General features: G+C 36.0%; 1 protein-coding gene across 3 annotated transcripts in view; it reads right to left on the reverse strand.

Annotated features, from left to right (window-relative positions):
* Positions 1-9,197: 9,197 nt before the first annotated feature.
* KCNK2 (potassium two pore domain channel subfamily K member 2) overlaps positions 9,198-22,773 on the reverse strand; it is a 193,907-nt gene continuing 180,331 nt past the window's right edge. For all 3 annotated transcript variants that reach the window (XM_021007782.2, XM_021007785.1, XM_021007784.2), the window contains exon 7: positions 9,198-11,377. In XM_021007782.2, coding sequence (XP_020863441.1) covers positions 11,060-11,377 — 318 coding nt within the window. In that variant the 3' untranslated portion in view covers positions 9,198-11,059. The remainder of the gene's footprint in view (positions 11,378-22,773) is intronic.

The raw sequence follows: 22,773 nt of genomic DNA on the forward strand, positions 1-22,773 counted from the left end.
CAAGCCATTGATGAACTCCCTAGGAAAAAATCTCCAGGGCCAGATGGATTTACATGCAATTCTATCAAACATTTAAAGAACAATTAATTCCAATACTATATAGACTATTTGGGAAAATAGGTGAAGAAGGAGTCTTACCAAATTCTTTTTATGATACAAATATGGTGTTGATACCTAAACCAGGAAGAGTCAAAATAGAGAAAGAAAATTATAGACCAATTTCTCTAATGAATATAGATGCAAAAATTTTAAACAAAATACTAGCAAGTAGATTGCAGCAACTTATCACAAGAATAATACACTATGACCAGGTAGGATTTATACCAGGAATGCAGGGCTGGTTCAGTATTAGGAAAACTATCAGCATCATTGAGCATATCAACACAAAACCAACAGAAACCACATGATCATCTCAATAGATGCAGAAAAAGCTTTTGATAAAATACAACACCCATTCCTATTAAAAACACTAGAAAGCATAGGTATAAATGGAGTCTTCCTTAAAATAATAAATAGCATATATCTAAAACCTTCAGCAAGCATTATATGTAATGGGGACAGGCTAGAAGCATTTCCAATAAGATCGGGGGTGAAACAAGGATGTCCATTATCACCACTGTTATTCAATATTGTACTGGAAACCTTAGCTTTAGCAATAAGAGAAGAAAAAGAAATTGAAGGCATTAGAATAGGCAAAGAAGAAACAAAGCTATCACTCTTTGCAGATGACATGATGATATACTTAGAGAATCCTAGAGAATCAAGTAAAAAACTACTTGAAATAATAAACAACTTTAGCAAAGTTGCAGGCTATAAAATAAACCCACATAAATCATCAGCATTTCTATATATTACCAACAAAGCCCAACAGCAAGAGATAGAAAGAGAAATCCCATTTAAACTTACTGTAGACATTATAAAATATTTAGGAGTCTACCTCCGAAACAAACCCAGGAACTCTATGAACACAATTACAAAACACTTTTCACACAAATAAAATCAGATCTAAATAATTGGAAAAACATCAGTTGCTCATGGGTAGGCGAGCTAATATAATAAAAATGACAATCCTACCTAAGCTAATTTACTTATTCAGTGCCATACCAATCAAACTACCAAAAATTATTTTATAGAGTTAGAAAAAATAATAACAAGATTCATTTGGAAAAACAAAAGGTCCAGAATATCAAAGGAACTAATGAAAAGAAATGCAGGGGAAGGTGGCCTAGCAATTCCAGATCTTAAATTGTATTATAAAGCAGCAATCATCAAAACTGCTTGGTACTGGCTAAGAAATAGGGAGGTGGATCAGTGGAATAGGTTAAATATGCAAGACACAGTAGTCAATGACTATAGTAATCTATTATTTGATAAACCCAAAGACCCCAGCTTCTGGGATAAGAACCCACTCTTTGAAAAAAACTGCTGGGAAAACTGGAAAAGAGTATGGCAGAAACTAGGCATAGACCCAAATCTCACACCATATACCAAAATAAAGTCAAAATGGGTTCATGACTTAGATATAAAGGCTGATACCATAAGTAAACTGGGAGAACAAGGAATAGTTTACCTATCAGATCTATGGAGAACAGAAGAATTCATGACCAAACAGGAGATAGAGAACATTATGAAAAGCAAAATGGATAATTTTGATTACATTAAATTGAAAAGTTTTTGCACAAACAAAGCCAATGCAACTAAGATTAGAAGGAAGGTAGAAAATTGGGAAAGAATTTTTACAACCAGTCTCTCTGATAAAGGCCTCATTTCTAAAATATATAGAGAATTAAGACAAATTTATAAGAACACAAGCCATTCCCCAATTGATAAATGGTCAAAGGATATGAACAGACAGTTCTCAGATGAAGAAATTAAAGCCATCTATAGTCATATGAAAAAATGCTCTAAATCATTATTGATTAGAGAAATGCAAATCAAAACAACTCTGAGGTACCACATCACACCTATCAGATTGGCCAACATGACAAAACAGGAAAATGATAAATGTTGGAGAAGATGTGGGAAAATTGGAACACTAATACATTGTTGGTGGAGTTGTGAAATGATCCAACCATTTTGGAGAACAATTTGGAACTATGCCCAAAGGGCTACAAAAATGTGCATACCCTTTGATCCAGCAATAGCACTTCTAAGGCTATATCCCAAAGAGATCAAACAAATGGGAAAAGGACCCACATGTACAAAAATATTCATAGCAGCTCTTTTTGTGGTGGCAAAGAATTGGAAATTGAGAGGATGCCCATCAACTGGGGAATGGCTGAGCAAGTTGTGGTATATGAATGTAATGGAATACTATTGTGCTAGAAGAAATGATGAACAGGCTGACTTCAGAAAAACCTGGAAAGACTTATATGGTCTGACGCTGACTGAAGTGAGCAGAACCAAGAGGACTGTACACAATAACAGCCACATTATGCTATGACTAATATTGTTAAACAGAATCCTTCTCAGCATTACAAGGATCTAAGACATCTCCAGAGGCCTCGGGATGGAAAATGCTGTCCACATACAAAGAACTATGGAAGTCGAATCGCTATCACTTATTTTTACCTTCTGTTGAGTTTTGTTTCATCTTTCTGACAGTTCCTCATATTGGTCTTAATTTTTACTTACAACTTCACTAATGTGAAAATATGTTTAATGGGTATGTAAATGTAAAGCCTATATCAGATTGTGTGCCATCTTGGAGAGGGTGGGGGGGAGGAAGGGGGAGAAAAATTTTCAACTCAAAAGCATATGAAAGTGATTGTTGATAAATCAAAATAAATTAATAAAGTTAAAAAAAAGAAAAGCATTTAGTACAGTATGTAGAACATAGTAAGTGCCATATAAATGTTCTCTCTCATTATTATCATTATTAAGTATAGTTCTTAGTAGTTTTAATACAGAAGGAAACAGGAAATTTTAAACTCAGAAAAACAACGGCAGTACATAACTATCTTTTTAGTAACAAACTAAGTGTAAAATGTTTTTGTGTTATATAATATATCATGCAATATTATATTATGCATTGTATTACATATAACATGTAACATGTTGTATAATTATAGATATATGTATAGTGCATTGTAAATACATGTATAGTTTTTGTGCCGGTACATTCTCACATATGATTCTTAATCCTTTATGTTTATATGTATGTATCTAACATTTATTCAGAAATAATATATTGAGTGAAATGCTAATTTCTCTCATATTAATGATCAATTATTGAATTACATTGAACTGAAGGATATTGTTGATAGATGAGTTTACCCAAATGGCTGTAGTACTGTGCTTTTTGATTCTGGGTGGGAGACCTCACACAACTAGCAAACTTTGCAAAGAATTTAATCTAAGCTGAATTCCAGCCCATTGTGTTCTACTCAGTCTTATGTGGAGTAGACCTTTGTCTATATTGCCAGAGGCTGAGGGTGGTCTGGGAGATAATTATCAAAATCATGTCCACCAATCCCTCATTAGAATAGGTCCATCTTCATTACAATATTCATTCTTCTCATTAATTGTTAGCCAATCAGAGTTGATTGCCACCCTTAGGAACACCCACTCTTCCAAAGGCATATAAGCTTTGAATGTATTCCATGAAGGTCTCTGGCATTCAAGAGTGTCACTGACCCCTTTTATTAATTATCCACTGGCATGATTAATAAAATGATTAATTGCCCAGAAAAAAAAAAAAGAATTGACCACTCCTTAACCACTCCCTAATCCCACCCTGAATTACATAGTTAGCATATTTGGCACATGTTTTATTGTATTTTATCCTATATAAACTTTAACTGTACCCCTTTAAGGTTGCAGGATCCTTAAGAATCCTTGCCTGCTGAAAAGTATAACAATAAACTTTTTGCCAACTTGACTTCAAGAATGCTTGAGTCTGTGAATTCATTCCAGATAACCCCGTCTTATACTTCAGTCTTTGAGGGGTCACAGCCTCTCAAACTGCAACACAGGTATATGTAAAAATGCTGTTTGTATTGACAGAAGCCTTTTTAAGAAAAAAAATAGAATGTTACAGAAATCACAATTTAAATATTTTAACAGTGCCAATTCCTTTTAACATCTCATAATAGGAATACTATGTTGTAATACAGAATCCTATCCTTCTTACTTTAAATGAGCCTCATGTACTTAGAACATAACACATTGAGTCCTGACCCAAGAAAGAAAAGAGCTCACCTCCTCCAAAGATTACTTAGTCATTTTCCTTTGTAAGCGGCAAATTTCTACATAAGACTAAGGAAGGAATTTCATAGATTCCTACAGTTGGACAGGACTTTAGAAGTCCAAACTGCATATACAGCATAAATATCTTCTATAGGTAGAGTTCCTAACTTAGGTACCATATTGTTGGTCTGCAGTTAGATATCAAGGGGTCTATGAACTTTGGGGAAAATTACATCTTTATTTTCCCTAGCCTTTGATTCCATTTGTAGTTTTGTGTATTTTACTTTATGCATTTAAACCATTATTTAGAGAAGAGGTTCATAACCTTCATCAGAGTGCCAAAGGAGCCCATGACACACAAAAAGGTTAAGAAACTCTGTTCTACAGTGACTGTGACATGCAGTTTCTGCTTAGAACACTCTTATGTCTTCTTAAAGCATGAAAAAGCTCCACTCAATTTCAGTAATCTCCTGGTAACACTGTGTAACCTAAATTCCCCACTTGCCATGACTGAAGAAATATAGATGTTCTGTATTTACATGAACATTTTCCCATAATTGTTCAGCACCACCCAAAAAAGAACAGTTCCTTCATTCTTCTTGCGCACTTGTACTATCTCCAGATTGATGTGCTAGAAAAACATTATCATCTGAAATGATAGTAGAAAGACAAAATGCCTCTGAACTTGCTTGTTATCTAATGATCACATTAAGCTTTCTCAAAGCAGATTTTGTCCTTGGGCAAATCACTTAATACTTCTGGACTTCAATGTCCTTACGGACTGGACCAGCTCTAAAGATTTATGATTCTAGTTTGGGCACATACATAATGATATTTTTGAAGATTTTTTTCCCCTTAAGATTGGTTTAAGTATTCAAAGGAAAAATTTTAAAGAGGTATTTGTAAAAAACATACAAAAAGAAAGAAACAGGCTGCATATTGCATATTCATCTCAGGCAGAGAATATAACAGTTGGTCACTGAATATAAATTATTTTCTGAATGTGTATTTTTAACTTAATGTACTATTTTGTACAGTGGAATAAAGTCATAAACATGAATATAGAATTCTGCTTTGTCAGTCAATATTATCCTCTTCTCTTTGCATGCAGACCATTAATTAGAACTTCATATGATGAAAAAAAAAATACATAGCTCTGAGAAGTGAGTCTGAATTTTCATTCATTACATTTCTTTTTCTCCTTTACCACACCAGAAGCTTCATGGCATGGTGACAATTATTAGCTCTCAATGGCTAACTCAGTGGAGTATGAGTCCTGGTAGGTTCTACAGAGCTGGGGTGGAGGGTGAGTTTCTAGTATGGGCCAGGAGAAAGACTATATTACTCTGTCATCACAGAAGCATCTTAGCTAAGCATGCAAAGTCACATTGCCAAATAACAAATTATTTTGGACACAGGAACTCATAAAGTTCCAACTCCTGAGTCATGAAAGTGTTGCAATTTGTATTGAAAGAAGTACTGACCCCCGAAGAAATCATGGATCTTTTGGAATCTTTCTTCTTGTTCATTCTACATTGATCAACCATCCCACATCACGTAGCTGTTAACAAGTGTTTAAGCATTTGCTACAGGCTAGACACTATGCTGAGTGCTGGGGATATAAAGAAAGGCAAAAAACAGTTCCTGTCCTTAAGGGGTTCACTTTCTAAGGAAGAAGATAGTATGCAAACAAATATGTATATACAAAATACTTACAAGGTAAATCGGTGGTAATCTCAGAAAGAAGGAACTACCACTGAGAGGCAACGGGAAAGACATCTTGCTGAATATAGGATTTGTGCTAGTACTTGAATAAAGCTAGGAGGCAGAAATGAGGAGGGAAGGAATCCCAGATGTAGAGACTACCAATATAAAGGCTTAGAGTTGGGAGACAGAGTGTTGTACAAGATACAATAAAGAGGATAATGCCACTGGATTTTACAGTATGTGGAGGGGAGTAAGTATAAGAAGAGCAGAGAGATAGGAAAGTGCTAGGTTGTGAAGAGTTTTAAAGGTAAACAAGAGGTTTAACATTTATTCCTGGAGAGCTTATGGAGTAGAGAGATGACATGGTCAGATGTGCACTTAAAGAGTAGCAACTAAGTGATCGATGGAGTTGTAGAGAGAGACTTGAGGCAGAGAGACCAATGAAAAAGCTATTATCATCCATGTGAGAGAAACGTACATGTCCAAGATGTTGCAAAGGTAAAATCAGAAGGACTTGGCAACAGATTGGATATTGGGTTTGGGGAAGAGGGCAGATAACTGATACTGAGGAGATAATGCTTATATGTAGATTTCAAGTCTGGATTACTACAAGGATGGTAGTACCCTTGAACAGTAATAGAAAAAATTCAGAAGAGAGGAGAATTTTGGGGAAAAGATAACGAGTTCAGTTTGGAGCATGTTTAGCTTAAGATATCTATAGGATGTTCCATTTAAGATGTCAAACGGGCAATAGAGATATTGGGCTAGAAGTCAGGAGGGAGGTTAGTTCTTATAAGCAGATCTGAGAATCATCAACATACAGATGATGAATGAATCCAAATTTTCCTATTCTTTAATTATTTTTACTACTGTAGGCCATAAATTCTGCCATTTCCTCCCTTTTATCTTCTTTCAAGAATCAAAACTGTAGAGATCATCAAGTGAGATAATATAGAAGGAAAAGAAAAGAAGGGTCAGGACAAACCTTGGGGGTTAGCATGAGAAACACTGATGGAGGTTCCACAAAAGAGACTGAGAAGGAGCAGTCACACACTTAGGAGGAAAACTAGGTGTCATAAAAGACTCCTCTAGAGTGTGTAAAAAAGTCTCAAGGAGAAAAGGGTGATTGAGAGTGTCAAAGGCGACAGGCAGGACAAGTAGAATGTGAATTGAAAGAAGGCCATTGGATTTGGCAATTAAAAATCATTTGTAACTTTGGAGAAAGTAGTTTCAGTTAAATAAAATGCTTAGAAGCCAGAATGTAGAGTAGAGGCTTCAAACAAATTCTATTTTATTGCCTTGTGCACCTTGCTCATCTCTTCCTTTTTCTGTTGTGCCTCACTCAGAAGCATCAGATCCTATGGGAGCTATTGAATAGTATTGCCTTATGATAGAAATTTCCCTGCTTCCCTAATCATGGGGTCCAATCCTACTCTTTGCCCTCTGCATAATAATTTACTTTCCCATTTACTATGGAATCTCTTCTCAGAATTTAGGTTTTCCCACCTTGGGTGCCATTTGCCCCTACCAGTTCCAATTGCCTTTCTCCTGAGACAGAATCTTGTCCATGAAGGCACAGCATACTATTAGAGCTAGTAGTATCTCTGAGTGTCAAATCCCTACAGATTATGCCCATGAAATTATCCATACCTCCCATTAAAGATTATATCTCTTCACCATGGATATGTTCTTCATTGGGATTCGCCTACCACTACTGAATCAAAATTTCTCCCTTTCTTTTTCTTTGTTTTAATCCTTCCCCTTGTCACCCCACCCATTTTCCTGTAGCCCCTCTTCTTGCTGAGAAAGTACAGGGTTTATTTTCTCTTCATTGTTTACCATTCAATTGATACATTCCTCTGTCATCTTCTCCACTACCTTTTAATGCCACCTCTCATTCTGCAACCTAGTCCAACAAAATAAATGATTGTAGAGGTGGTGGGTTATGGGGTTTAGTTCATCATGTTTCAGCCCTATTAATAATAGAAAGGGAAAGAACTGTAAATAACTTTTATCATTTAATACTGTAAAATTGATGTGACAGAGATACATCATGGATACATCATCAAATCTTAGGCTTAGAACATAGGCCCTAGGGATTCCTGAATTTTTACTCACTATAATACTTCAATTCTTGGTAAGTTTCTAGTAAGAATTGCTTAGTATTACTGAATTTGTCTAATGGGGTCAACAGAAGAAAACATCAAGGAACAATCTGAATTATTTATCAGTAAGTCAATCAATGCTCTGTTTCTTCAAAGGGAGGAAAATGACCTCTTATAAAATTTGAGAATAATAACATGGAAGATGAAATGGCATAGTATATTTAAGAATTTGGGGTTATTATCTACTGATGCAATGATAAAACAAATTTCTTGAATTTTCCTAATCCCAAGGAGACAGGGAAGACCAACCTTCTGATGAACATGAAAGGGTCTCTAGGAATGATGATGTTTCATTAAGAGCCATACACACATAAATGCACACGCACACACACACACACACACACACACACACACACACACACGTACATATGGGTGCATGTACGCACATGCACACACATGTGCAAACATACATATGCACACATGTATTGATGTGTACGCATGGTGTCCATGCATGTCTATACATGTGTGAATATGTGTGGTATGTGCATGTATGTTGTATATGTAGTGTATATGCACTGTATACATATATAAATACATGCACATATGCATGTATCCATACATATGCATATATAAATACATTATGTAACTATACACCTACATACACATGCACGTCCATATATATATATATATGTGTGTGTGTGTGTGTGTGTGTGTGTGTGCGCACATACATATTGACGTGCATGTTTGTATGTATACATACACATATTTCAAATGCTTGATCTCTGTTAAATTTCTTCTTTCTAAATGGAATATCTAACATAGTCAATCCTTAAAGTGGAAAGATATTTAAACAGAACCACAATTAACTGGATTAGTTCAAAAATCTCACGTGAGGAATGTATCCTACACCAGATCTTAGAACAAATTTATTTTATTTTCATGTATCCTGCTCTTAAAATATCTGCTTACAGGATTGCCAGGTTGTGATTACCTGTCACACATGAGAATTTAACAAGGGAGATAAATGATGTTTCCTAAATATAATCTGCATATCCGTGCTGCTAAGTGCCTTTCATTTGCCATTCAACCACTATGACATTCATATGCAGCCTGCCCCACCTCACTGGGCTGTCTATGTGGACGGAGACAGACCTAATTGTTCATCATCAGAGTAGCAAATAGGAGACTCCAAAAAACTGACTTTAATTAAAAACTTTATTTTTTTTCCATACAATTCACAGTTTATACATGGCAAGAGGTGTATCTCACCATATGAACTTTCAGAACACAGTTACTGAGGAAATGGGTGTAGCTTTCTTTCTAAAAGCGCCTGGCCTCCTAAAAAATTTGTGTTAGATTTCCTAAATTTAAAACAGTACCCTCAGCAAGTTAACTGAATATTTACACTTCTAGCTTAAATCTTTATTTTTGAAAAACAGGCATTTGTAACATCAATATTTTTTAAAGACAGCCTCATTGGACACAATCCAATACATTTTTTTCCAATTTTATTTTAGGCAATCGTGTTGTTTCAACTTATTTTTATCTACAGTAGGCTTAAATATGAAAATAAAGGAAAAAATTAGTAATCTACTGGGTACCTTTGTAGCATTTCTTCTGTATCTTAGAAATATCCACAAATCTAGAGGATACAAAAGTAACTAAAAAACGTTTTAGTTCTGAATACCAGCCTTTCCTATCTAAAAAGAGCTATCAGTATTTAAATTGTGCTATAACAGCTTTCTCTCTCTTATGGCAGGGATGAATTATGCCTACAGTCTACATTTTCAATGTGCAAAGTCACAGTGATACCAGTTTCATCTTCTGCTCTCCTTTCAGTCATAGCCCCGAGGAAGCAACCACTGGAGGGTAGAACGATTGTGCACCCCTGGGGCAGCCACGTCATTGTCTTGTGTCCAGGGGCAGGGGTAGGGCCTTGGGATTATAACCCTTTCAAACATCAAAGAAAAAATGCTAGTGGTAAACTTTATTAACAAATGCTCCAAAAACACATTTTTGATTATTTTTTTTGCCATTTTGGTTAAGCAAAACCAATGAATTAAGATCATCTTAAATAAAATAAAGTATTGAGTGCTTTCATCTGTCAGATAATTTATTACATGTGGATTCTCTCCTCTTTTTAGGTACACTTGATGATAAATGGGATCATTTCTGAAAACTACCACAAAAATGAAACTTGCCATGGAACTTGACAATTCCATAAGCCAGACTATAATTACACAGGATTGTTTTACAGTGGGGCCTGAAGAAGAGAACTAATTGTAGGGGACATTTGTGCATCTCTTTTAAATGTAGTGCCTTTAAAACTAGGGTTTCTGAGCATTGTTCCAACCTCCATCTAATTTGTTCACTGTCCATTCCTTCATCAGGTATCCTCATTTCAATTACTTTCACACATTGTTTCCAGCAATGTAGAGTATCCATGCATGGAGCACTGGGGGCATGAGGAGCAGGGCAGCAGGTCAGGGGATGGGGTCATGGGGCAGAAAAATCATACAACAGCTAGAGAGGTTCTGTTTCTTCATAAGATAAGGCACTGACAGAAATTTCTTAGGTAAAAGGCTGCATAAGAATTTCTTGCCATTTACAAAAAAAATGTTGTCATCCATAAATGGTCCATGTCTAGGCTCAGTTAGGTAGACCCTGAAAAGTTAAGGACTTATCCCTCAAAGCTACATAATTAGAATAAACAATTAGAATTCATTCTTAGGCCTTATGGCACATTAGGAAAAAAAAATAAGGAAAAGAAAAAAAAAACAGTCTGGGCACAGAAAGGCATCAGACATCGCTTGTTCCACTACCTATCAAAGATAGTAGTGCTATTCAACAAGCATCTCCAAAAGTAAAGTGCTGGCTCAGAATCCCAATTTCTGTTGATGGTAGATGACTATGATGGGCATTTGTGTTTTGTTTTGTTTTTTCTTTTGAGCTCATGCACACTTTAAAAATGCTAACAGCATCAGTTATAAAGAGCATACCAAAGTCCTCAGCCATGGTTAAGACAAGGCTTTCCAAAGAACCAGTATCCCAACCATGGATTACTTAATGTTCTCAATGACAGCAATTTCTTCACCTGGGCAATGAGGCGTTAAACCATTCAGATAAATACTGTCAGTCTTCATTAGTGGAGGCAGGATGTCCTTCTCACTGGTCAAGTGGTTAACTGACAGGGTTCTTTTGCATGGGGTCAGCTCCTGATTATGGTTCACTGCCAATTCTGCCGAGAGCTTCCTTTTAATGGAGGTAGCCCGCTGAAACTTGTCATAAATCTCTACACTCAGGCGCCTTCGGGTCTCCTTGAATTCAGCTGTGACGTTGGCTGTCCATTCTGCAGCATGGGCTCGGAACTCTCCCACCTATAACAAATACACAAATATAGAAAAGTACAACATTAGCCACTTGAAGTGTTTTCTTAAAAATGAGATTAAAAGATTAGTGTTGTGGGATTAGAATCCATACTTATTCCATAGCCTAATTATGTAGCTGGATCTTTTACAGTATAGCTAGCTGCACTAAAAAGTGGTTTATAAATTTATTCCACATAAATAAAATCATGTTTTTCAGGATACTAGAGAAACCTACAAAGAAGTCTTACGGGGATTATAAAAATGAAAAACGACCTCTTAATTTATATTTTAATGACTATTTTCATGTTACATCTATACATAAAATCAGTTGCTGAGTCTTATGTTGTGTTTACATCTCTCACATCTGACCATTCTCTTGATCCAAATCCAACATTCTTCACTCTGTATCATCTTCTTTTTCAATTTTTTTTATTCTTAAAAGTCAAATAGTAAATTAACTCTTAAGTAATTTCATCTTAAATAGACAAAGTCTTTTAGTGGTACCAAATATTAAGTCACTGTTTTTAGATCAAAATTTTATAAAGTTACTGGACAGCATAATCCTTGAATTGTTAGTTTGTAATGATCTCAAATGATAGATGACATGTTTGTATGTTAGCTTCAGTTTTATATAAAAAACTTAGAAATACATCTGAAGGTGCATAGGTATAAAGCAATTAGGATCAATGCAGTCTAGAAATAAAGCACTTTAAAATCTTTAAGGTGGTTTACTAAACTAGTGCAGTTTTATGGCACAGACCAACAGTTTCAAAAGCAAATTAGCTTGATCTAGATAAACACACACATAAACACGGAACTGTTAAGCCAAACACATTTCTGTCTCATCTTAATTCATCACCTTCCCAGATTAAAAGATTTACTGCACAGAAGTAACATTAACAGGTACTGTTTCCAGAATTCATAAACATATAAATATGCAAAAGATAATTTGTCATGTGATACTTTCATTTCTGTATTCCACTTTTCTCAGTGTGAGAAGATTGAAAAGAACAAGAAGAAAAAAAGGAAAAAGGCCAGATTTCTTCTTTTCAGATATATAAATCTTTGAAACTCTGAATCTCAGCTATAACATCAGATTCTTGCCTTGCAAAAAATAATTCTGTTGGTGATATCATGCTGATAAGAGATGCAGTGTTCTCTGAGGATGTTGTTGTCAAGACTGGTTGGCCTAAAATTAAACCTGTTCTACCAGGATTGTTTTAGTTACCATCCTTCTTGACCTGCCAACCTACTCCATTCTCTTAAATAAGTTGGCTCTTCAACCTTTTTTTTTTCTTTTTAAAACTATCCCAATTCTATTTTAGCTGTAGCATTTCTATCACCTATCCTATCTCTCATTCCCAGCTCTTGAGTCTATCTTTCTTAGCAGATAATCAGATGTTTATTAGGTCTAAAGTGACAACTAATTATGGATGTTTATTTTTTCTGTGGTTGGTTGGTTGTTTTTTTTAAATAATAATGTAACACAAACTTCCTGTTGTAGTTTGAAACGTTAATGAGTACTTGGAGTTGAGCAAGGGACACAGAACTCCCATCAAACTCTAGTTTCTAAGCAGACTTGACCTTCTCTGTGACAGCACTCACAACTCATGAAAAAGCATAACTCTCAGGCTGAGCAAATAACCAAAAGGGCACACACAAAGAATTTTTGAACATCAAAAGGATTTTACAAGCCAACGGTTAATTCTACTTTAGGAGCAGAGTAGGATAAATGAAAGAAAATCAAGGACCTAATTATTCGAGATCAATGAATCCTTCAATTTCTGATCATAATTTACACTATATCTAAATAGAAGCCATCTTTTGTTTTCTCCAAGAGTCACCCCCCCCTCTATTTTTTGTGGAATTCATGTAGTTACATGGTTTGATTTGATAGCATAGGGTTTCATTTTAATCACAGTACATAACAAAGAGTTCAGGAAAGAAAGTGATGGAGATGTTCATAAAGACAAAGTGACTAGAAATCCGACCTGTAGCTTATAGGATGTGGGGGACCCTTACAGGCTGGGAAGGGGGGACACAAATATCCAGCACCACCTTACATTTTCTCCCTTGCCTTGCCCTATAGACCAAGAATTGCCAGCCTCCTAATTCTTGACAATGGTTAAAGCACTAGGTGCTTTGAGCGTCTTAAGAGTGAGGGGAAAAGTTGTATGTATGTATGTATACGTGTGCATGCACATGTGCATGCACATGTGCATTGCATGTGTATATATGCGTGCATGAAAATATGTGCATATATGCATATGTATATCTTTATATACACATATGTGTATATCTTTAATACATGTATATATGTACCTTTATTTATATATATATATATATATATATATATATATATACATATGTATAGATGAAATATAAATACAAATATGACAAGTGAGGGAATCTGAGGCCAAAGTCAACAAAAAAGCACTGTACTAAGTCTAATAACTACAGTCCTATTCTCTATTCTGTCAGTAACTGCTGGTAGGATTTCCTCTTTCAATCTTAGTTTTCATGTCTATAAAATGTACATTCATGAGTCTAAGTTTCAATCATCATATAATCCATTTTATATAATCTCCAAGAAAAAAATTAAAAAATTTAAAAAGTGGTGTCTTTTATCTTATTCACTCATTCCAGAAAAGTTTGTACTTTGTCACAAGAAAGACCAGACAAATGTTTGGTTTACCTTAGCTCTCACCACTGGTGGAAAAACCATGTAAATATACGGAGTGCATACCATGAATACTCAAATAAATACTTTGGACTTATCGATGGGAACTATGAAATAACACTACCTGCAATGTCTATGTCATAAGTTTGTGTTATAATAGAGGACATATTGTAACAAAAAATCTCTAATGATTCCAGAACATGTGCCTTTGGGCAAAACAAGATAGATGCAGTGTCCTGCATTCTATACTCAAGTAACTCATGTTATAGTGTTTCCATGATGTACTTATGTTAACTGTGAATATCTTCCAAAAAAATTAAGTCAGTAGTCGGTCAATGAGCATTTATTAATAACCTTCTATGTGCCAGGCATTGTGGTAAGCAAAGAGGATACAAAGAAAGACAAAAAAAAAATAGTCCCTGCTCTCAAGAAATTCAGTCTAATGGAGAGACAACATTCAAATAACTATGTACAAGCAAGATATTTACTGGATAAAATTGGGGATGGTTTCTGAGGAAAGGTATTATGAATAAGAAGGACAAGGAAGAAGTTTTTGCAGGAGGTGGGATTTTAGCAGACTCTTGACGTAAGCCCAGAGCTAGAGATGAGGAAGGAGAGAATTCCAGGCATTGAAGGTAGCCAGTAAAAATGGTCAGAGACAGGAGATGGAGTAGGATATGTGAGGAACAACAAGGAAGCCAACAGATCATAAGAAAACTGTAGTTAGATAGAACTAGACTAATATCTTGCTCCCATCCTTATTTATGTAAATGCACAGACTTTTTCTCATCCGTATTCCCATTGCACCTATCTGTAATTTACAGTTATAGAAAGCTATCCAAGGCTCAAAGGGGTTAAGGAATCTGTCCTTGGTTATTCAGGGAATGTCAGAGGAGAAATTTGAACTCAGGTCTTCCTTACTCCAGTCCAACACTTTATTATGCCAAACTAATTCTCAAGGCCCTGATTGGAATATCTGGACTTCTGAAGCTCTTTAGGCAGAATGGTATGGTAGATGGAGCAGAGGGCTTGAAATCAGGAAGACTTAGGTTCTAATACCTCCTTAGGTACTTATAACCTGTATGGCCCTGGGCAAGTCAATTAAAATCAGAATAATGCCACTTATTTCAAGAGTTCTAAGGATTAAGCAAAATAATATTGTTAAATCAATTTCCAAATATAAATGTTAGATTATTATATATGTATATACATATACAGTTTTGCTACATATATATTAACAAGTATATTTACATATATAAACATATGACATATATGTATAATATGTTTCTTAACCTTTTAGACTCTGATTTTTTTTGCTTTAATTGTCTTTTATTAAAATTTCCTAACTCACATTATAATAATATTTCACCTGTTTGGAACTCAGCTGCCAAAAATGTCATCTATCCAAAAGATTTCCAAAAATTAAGAAGCAAGCAAAAGAAAATTGGAGATCATAGGAATTTGTATTGCCCACTTTGGCCTTTAATCATAGTACACAGCATTAAAAATAAATGCCATGATATGTTTCCATTAAAACTCATGTGCTTGAATTAAAGGACAGTGCCCAGGCCTTCAAGCCCATTTTCCTAGATTCTAAGTCCAAAGAAATTTAGAAATAACAAATTAGAGCAGAGGAAAGGAGTACAATAGGAAGTATTCTAAAGTAACTAAATGAGAAAAAAATCTCCAAAAGGTCAGCTGCCTGGGTCTATTTAACCTAAAAGCAAAGAGGCTTACATATTTCTTTTTTCAAATTAAAATCTATTTTTTCAATTATTAAACATTTAGCTCTACATATTTTAATAGTTCCTAAGATGCTTTTTTAAAAAAGGGTATAAAAGATTTTAGAAAGGTTTCCATCTAAAATAATCGAATGTTTTTAAACTAAAACTAAAGGAGGTTAAGCTCTTAGCTAACTAGCAAACTCATCTACCCAGAATTACTCATTTCCCAGGATCATATAACCTTGCTCAGAATATGTCAATGGCTCTCCATTGTTTCAACGTAAAAATCCATACTCCTTAGCCAATCATTCATGGCTCTCCATGATCTGATCTTAAATTACCTTCCCCATCTTACATCACCTATGGAAGTTCAGCCAGGTATTTTATCATTAGAGGAAATCGTAACATACATTACAAAGAATTCTCTACATCAAGCAAAAAAGGATATTGAGGAAATCTTGTTTATTGATGAATATTTAAGAGTTAGATAATGTATCTACTTATAGAACCTTTCCCTGGCTAGTGTTGAGGCAGATAGGTGGCACAGTGTATACAATGCTGGGACTAGAGTCAGTAAGACATGAGTTCACAGCCAGCCTCAGACACCTAGCTATGTGACCCTAAGCAAGTCACTTAACCCCTGCTTGCCTCAGTTGCCTCAAATGTAAAATGGGGATAATAACAGCATCTCCCTCCCAGAGTTATTATGAGGACCAAATGAGATAATAATTGAAAAGTGCTTAACACAGTACCTGGTACTTATGTATCAAGCACTACTTGAGTTCTAACTATTGTCATTACCTCACAGGGATGTTATAAGGATAAAATGAGATAACATAAAGTGCTTAGCACAGTGTCTTTCACATAGTAGCTGCTATAGGAATGCAGATACTTCTAAGAACAAAGAAATGTCATGTTGCCTCAGACTAATGCTCCATTTAACCCAAGATTTGATCAGCAGCTTTAAGAAAACTTGGCAGTTATCCTTTCTTAATGGCATGCACAAAAATCACAGAATTTCACAGTTGGAAGGGATCCGCAGAAACATCTAGTCTAAACTGTTATCTGAAAAATACTTTCTTTTCCAATCCAACAGACAATTAAGTGGTCATCCAGCCTCTAAAGTTTCTCTGATGTTCTTCATACATATCCAATAAGGGCTTCCCCAATCGGCCCATTCCACTTTTTGGATAACTCTTTTGGAATGTTTTCTTTACATTAAGCCTTAATTTACCTTTTTGAAACTTCTAAACATTGTTCCCTATCCTGTCTTCTGGTCAAGTGGTGTAATTCTAATTCCTCTTCTAAGCTAAATATCCATTTTCATTCAATTAATTATCACACAACATGAACTTAAAGGCCTCTCTTTACCATCTTGGTTGCCAACTTTCATTAGATGTTCCTGAATCCATGTCCAACCCATGTCTACCCCCATCTTTCCCAAAATGTGGTGCCCAGAATTTAGAGAACAGAATAGTATTCTCAAAGGTCAGGAATATACCCTCCAAACACTCATTACTTCCTAATTTGCCATTAATAGATCTATCATCCATGAATTAATCTAAACCCTCATTATTTGTATTTTGTTCACAACTTCCCGGGGGGAACACATTCCATATGCTGACTAGTCTGTCTTTCCTTTTAACTTTAAGAATGGCTTGTGGAAAGAAGCTAAATATTTATTCTGGAGGCCTACAGTGCACCTGGAGCTTAATATCACACTGTTCCCATACTCTTGCTGTTCTCAAAGGACATGCTGGTCTTGTTGATTTGTTTCAGTTTTTCTTTTGTACACATGTCAAGAATGCTGCCTGGGTAGCAGAACGGAATGGCAGTTTCATTTTCATCCTGCCAACAAAGTCGTCAGTAAGGTACTTGGATTCGCTGCATCCACCTGGTGCAGCAGCATCTTCATCAGCCTCATACGGTCCAGAGTTCTGGGGCTGAATTTGTCAGGCAGTCCAACATCTCTTGAACACTTTCTATGTTTGTACTTCAGGAGTATAGCTACCAGCAGGCAGGAGCAGTAGTTTTGGAATGTACAAGTTTCTCACTGATCAAATAAGACCGATGATCCTCATAGATTCTTGAGGTTTTGAATGTTTCCCATACATATGTGGATGCCAACAACACCATCTTGGTTCTTAGTTGCTTCCTCAAGCAAAGCTGCATAAAAGAGATTAAGCCTGGCATAGTGTGTTCCATTGATCTACTTTTCTATTTTTTTAACCAGAAATTAAATATTTTTTGTTGATTACAACTTTATGATACATTTGAGGTCTGGAAGTGCTATTGACCCTATTATTTTTTATTTTATTCCTATCTTTATTTATCATTTTCCTTGATAATCTAAATCTTCTGTTCTCCCGAATGAGCTATGTTTTGTCAAGTTCTATGAAGTATAGCTATGGTGCTAAATTGGCATGGCACCGAATGTATAAATTCATTTGGGTACCATTGCTGTTTCTATTAAATGAGTGTGGCCCGACTATGAACACTGCCTATCCCTCCAGTCATTTAAGTTGTTCTCTGCAGGGAAGATGTGGAACTATATGGGTAGAGGGAACTTTCTCCCCAAGAGTTGCCTATACCAAGGCAATGACAGGCCCAGGACCTACCCTATCTATACAGGAATTAAGTGTGCTTTGGTAGATTGAATCCCAGATATTTTATGAAATTTGAAGTTATTTAGAATTATACTTTTAATTTTACAGTAAAAAAGCACTTTTTATTGTTACTTTAAGTTATTGTTATACAAAAATGATATTTATTCTTTGGATTTATTTTGTATCTTGAAAATTTCTTGAAACTATTCAGAGTCCCAATATCTTTCTTGCTCTTCTGGATTTTTTCCGAATAAGCCTTTCGAGTCATCAGCAAAAAGGGATAGTTCTCTGTCTTCTTTGCCTATCTTTATGCATTTAATTTCTTTCTTTTGTCTTTTTAGCTACTGTTTCATATTTCTAGACCATATTAAATATTATTAATAAAAGGATCAGGCAGCTAGGTGACACAGTGGAAAAAGTGCCAGGATTGGAGGCAGGATGACTCATCTTCTGAGTTCAAATCTGGCCTCACATACTTACTGGCACTGTGACCCTGGGTAAGTCACTTAACCTTGTTTGCCCTCGTTCCTCATCTGTAAAATGAGCAGGAGCAGGAATGGCAAACCCCATTATCTTTACCAGGAAAACCCCAAATGGAGTCATGAAGAGATGAACACAACTGAACAAAAACAACAAGGGAGTAGATATATTATTGCCTCACTCCTATAACTGGGAATGCTTCTAATGTTTCTCCATTGAATATAATGCTAGATTTTGGTATTAGACAGATACCTTTTTACCATATTATAAAAAAGAATCTTCTACATCTATATTTTGTCTAGTATAAATTAATGTTATACTTTATCAAAGGCTTTTTTGCATCTATTGATATAATCATGTGATTTCTGCAATGTTTTTGTTTTTAATATGCTTAATTATGTTGTTTCTCTAATATTTGAACCCAATAATCTCACTGACGATAAACCCTCAAACATAAATCACCTAGAAAATAAGTCTCTATTTGACAAGAACTGTTGGTAAAACTCGAAGGAGTCTTTCAAAGTTAAAAAGTGTTATACCACATTCCACAATAAACTCAAAATGGCTATGTGAACTGAATATTAAAGGTTATATCATTAAAAAAATAGAAGAAAACCAGATCAGGTACCTTTCACAGCTATGGCTGGGGGATAAATTTTTAACCAAATAAAGGTTAGAAATAATTACAAAAGATAAAATGATCATTTTATGGTTACATGAAATTGAAGCTTTTTCATGAATAAAATAATGCAATTAGAATAAGAAGGGAGATGATTGACTAGGGAAAATCTTTGCATCAATTTTTTTTTATAAAAGCCTGATATCCAAAATATACTACACACTTGCAAGGCCATAACCCCACAGCTAATAAGTTTATGATAGAGAATTTGAATTCAGGTCTTCCTGATTCCAAGTCCAATCCATTACAGCCTACCACTCTAATATTTGGGAGTTATTTACATAGAAATGGTAGTTCAAATAATAGAACTGAATGAAAATTACCAAAGGAGAGAGAGTTTAAAGAGGGAAAAACTCTTACAAAAGATTCTTAAAGACCAACTAAATTAAAAGTAGGGATGTGCTATAGCCAGCTAGAGCTCAGTGAGAGCTTTTTCATCTTGGAAACAAGAAAATTTGCATATAAGGATTTTATTTAATGTTTTGTTGACTGTCTAGGGTTAAGAAAGTGATGGAGAAAATGTTAATAGTGCAAATTAAACTTAAATGTGTTGTGCATACACTTTCCCCCAAGAAGCCTGTTATAAAATATTTAAAAGAACACCACTGATTAAAAGGTCAAGAAGAATATGAAGAGCAAATTAAATGGGCAGAGAAGGTCCTCTTATAAAACAGCCAGGAGAGGATACTGTCCTTCAAGCCAAAGGAGGAGAGACAATCCAATAGGAAGAGAGGGTCAACAAGTTCATAAATTGTAGAGTTCAACAAGGATGAGGACTGATAAAAAGCCACTGATTTAATTATTACATCTTTATGGATGACTTGAGAGGCAATGATTCCAATAGAATGGTGATTCTATTGGAAATTCAAACACAGGTCTAAGACAGTAAGCTGTTTTGTTTTGTTTTGTTTTTCATTTCAAGAAGCTCAATGGTAAAGCAGAGGAGAGAGAATTAATGGTAGCTGAATGGATTGGAAGAGTCAAGGGAAGTTTTGCTGTCATTATGTTGTTTTTAAGAATTGAAGTTCGGGTTGGGATTCTTATAATCTAGCCACTGCTCAGACTCTTAAAATCTAGCCAATAGCTTACTAATGTTCACACTCCTTAAGAGTCTGCCCAATATGATGGATATTCTAATAAACCTTGTCTTTGGCTGAAAGAAGGCTCAGGTCGAATTCTTTTGGACAGGACCTGCATGTTGTGATTTTGGGGTCCCAGGACCCGCGGACCCCTAAACTGTATTATTTTGGTGGCTCATACAAGGATACTGCCTCACTCCAAGTTCTTCTCCAGCCAAGACTGGAAGACTACAGGCCATTCCCCTGCAGTTGATAGCAAACAGCAGGTATCAGCCAATGTCCCCCCATCATTTCCTGGATGCAGACTGTGCTCGGTTCCAGTCAACCTCCTCTTTGGGATCCCCTTGAGGCAGGGACATCTCTATGCCCCTTGCCAGCAGGAAGCAGTTTCAGAAGCTGAGACCTTCGCCCCTTACTCCAAAAGAATTTGGGTCCCATTTGTTTGAGGGGGGAATGATGGGGCCCCAGAAAGGAAAAACCCTGGACTTTCCCACATGGCCAGTTCTCTGGCATTCTCCTGAGGCTATAATCCCATCAACTGGCTTTTCACTGGGGCTACACCCAATCTCCCCTCCATTGTCTTACCTCCCTATGGCCCCTGGCCATTTCCCACACTTAATCCTAGTTAGGCTCCATTGTCCAGGTCCCAGGAGTTCTGTTCACCCCAGTTTACTGGCCACTCCCATCCAGATCTCTTTAGGTCCCTCCTCCTGTCACCCCAAACTACTTGGCCACTCCTAGATCTTTCCCACAGGCTTTCTGTATATAAAGTCCATCTTGTCTCCATTAAGATACTGGGATTCTTATAATCTATCCACTGCTCAGATTCTTAAAATCTAGCCAATAGCTTACTAATGTTCATTCTCCTTAAAAGTCTGCCCAATATGCTGGATTGGATGTTCTAATAAACTTTGTCTTTGGCTGAAAAAAAAAAAGGACTGAAGTGGGACAGCTAGATGGCACAGTGGGTAGAGCACCAGCCCTGGAGTCAGGAGGACCTGAGTTCAAATCTGACCTCAGATATATGATGCTCACTAGCTGTGTGACCCTGGGTAAGTCACTTAACCCTGATTGCCCAGCAAAAAAAAAAAAAAATTGAGGAGACCTGACCATTTTTATAGGCAGTTCAGAAGGATTCAGTAGCGAGTAAGAAGTTAAAGGTACATGAGAGACAACGGTTATCTACTGAAGCAAAGTCCTGGAGAAAAGAAGAGGGAATGGAGCTAAGTGAAATAGGATTACTCTTAGCACATAGTAAGAATAATTCTTTAACTATGACTAGTAGAAAGAAGAGAAAAGGATGATAATGCTTAGAAAGTTTGAGGAAAAGTATAGGGGCTAAGAAAGGTCACGTTGGGAATTCGCAGGGAATCAATTATTGGAGACATTTTTGATGGGACTCTTGGTTAGGTAAATGTTGGCTATAAGGCTTATAAAGTCCCTTCCAACTTTCAGATCCCGAAATTGTATGCATGTTCACAATTTCCTCAGAGAATTAGGGGATTTGGTCATCTGCTACAAGCATAGGGAAGAAGTATGCATTGAGTGCAGAAAGAAGAAAAATAAAAGTTTGGAATGGTTGCTTTGGCCAATGAGATAAGGAGCCAATAAAGTCAGGATTGCAGGACTGTCACATAGTAGCGAGATTAAAGAAAGAAAAATGCCACAGAGTGATTTCAGCACTGTACCTGGAGTCAGGAAAATTCAACTTTGTGAGTTAAAATCCAGCCTCGGACACTTACTAGCTGTGTGACCCTGGGCAAGTCACTTCACTGTTTGCCTCAGTTCCTCATCTGTAAAATGAGCTAGAGAAGGAAATGGCAAACCACTCCAGCATCTTTGGCAAGAAAACCCCAAATGAGGTCACGAAATGTCAAACATGACTGCAATGACTGAACAGCAACAAGTCAGTCAGGAAAGACTCTACTTGGAATTCTGTCAGCTAAGGGAGCTGTGAAATACTTCAGAGCCTAGTATACTCACCTCTTCTAACCCTCATTGCAGTTGATTCCAGGATTGAATGGCTTATCACCATACCTTTGACTTTATAGAGGATGCTTAATAAATGCAATTTGGCTGACTACCTCAATTCTTACCTTTTTTACTCAACATATGCTCTATCTCTAAAAGAACGTATCTAATTGAATGCCTTCAAAT

Source organism: Phascolarctos cinereus, unplaced genomic scaffold, assembly GCF_003287225.1.
Source record: "Phascolarctos cinereus isolate Bilbo 61053 unplaced genomic scaffold, phaCin_HiC Scaffold_5;HRSCAF=322, whole genome shotgun sequence".
NCBI lineage: Eukaryota > Metazoa > Chordata > Mammalia > Diprotodontia > Phascolarctidae > Phascolarctos > Phascolarctos cinereus.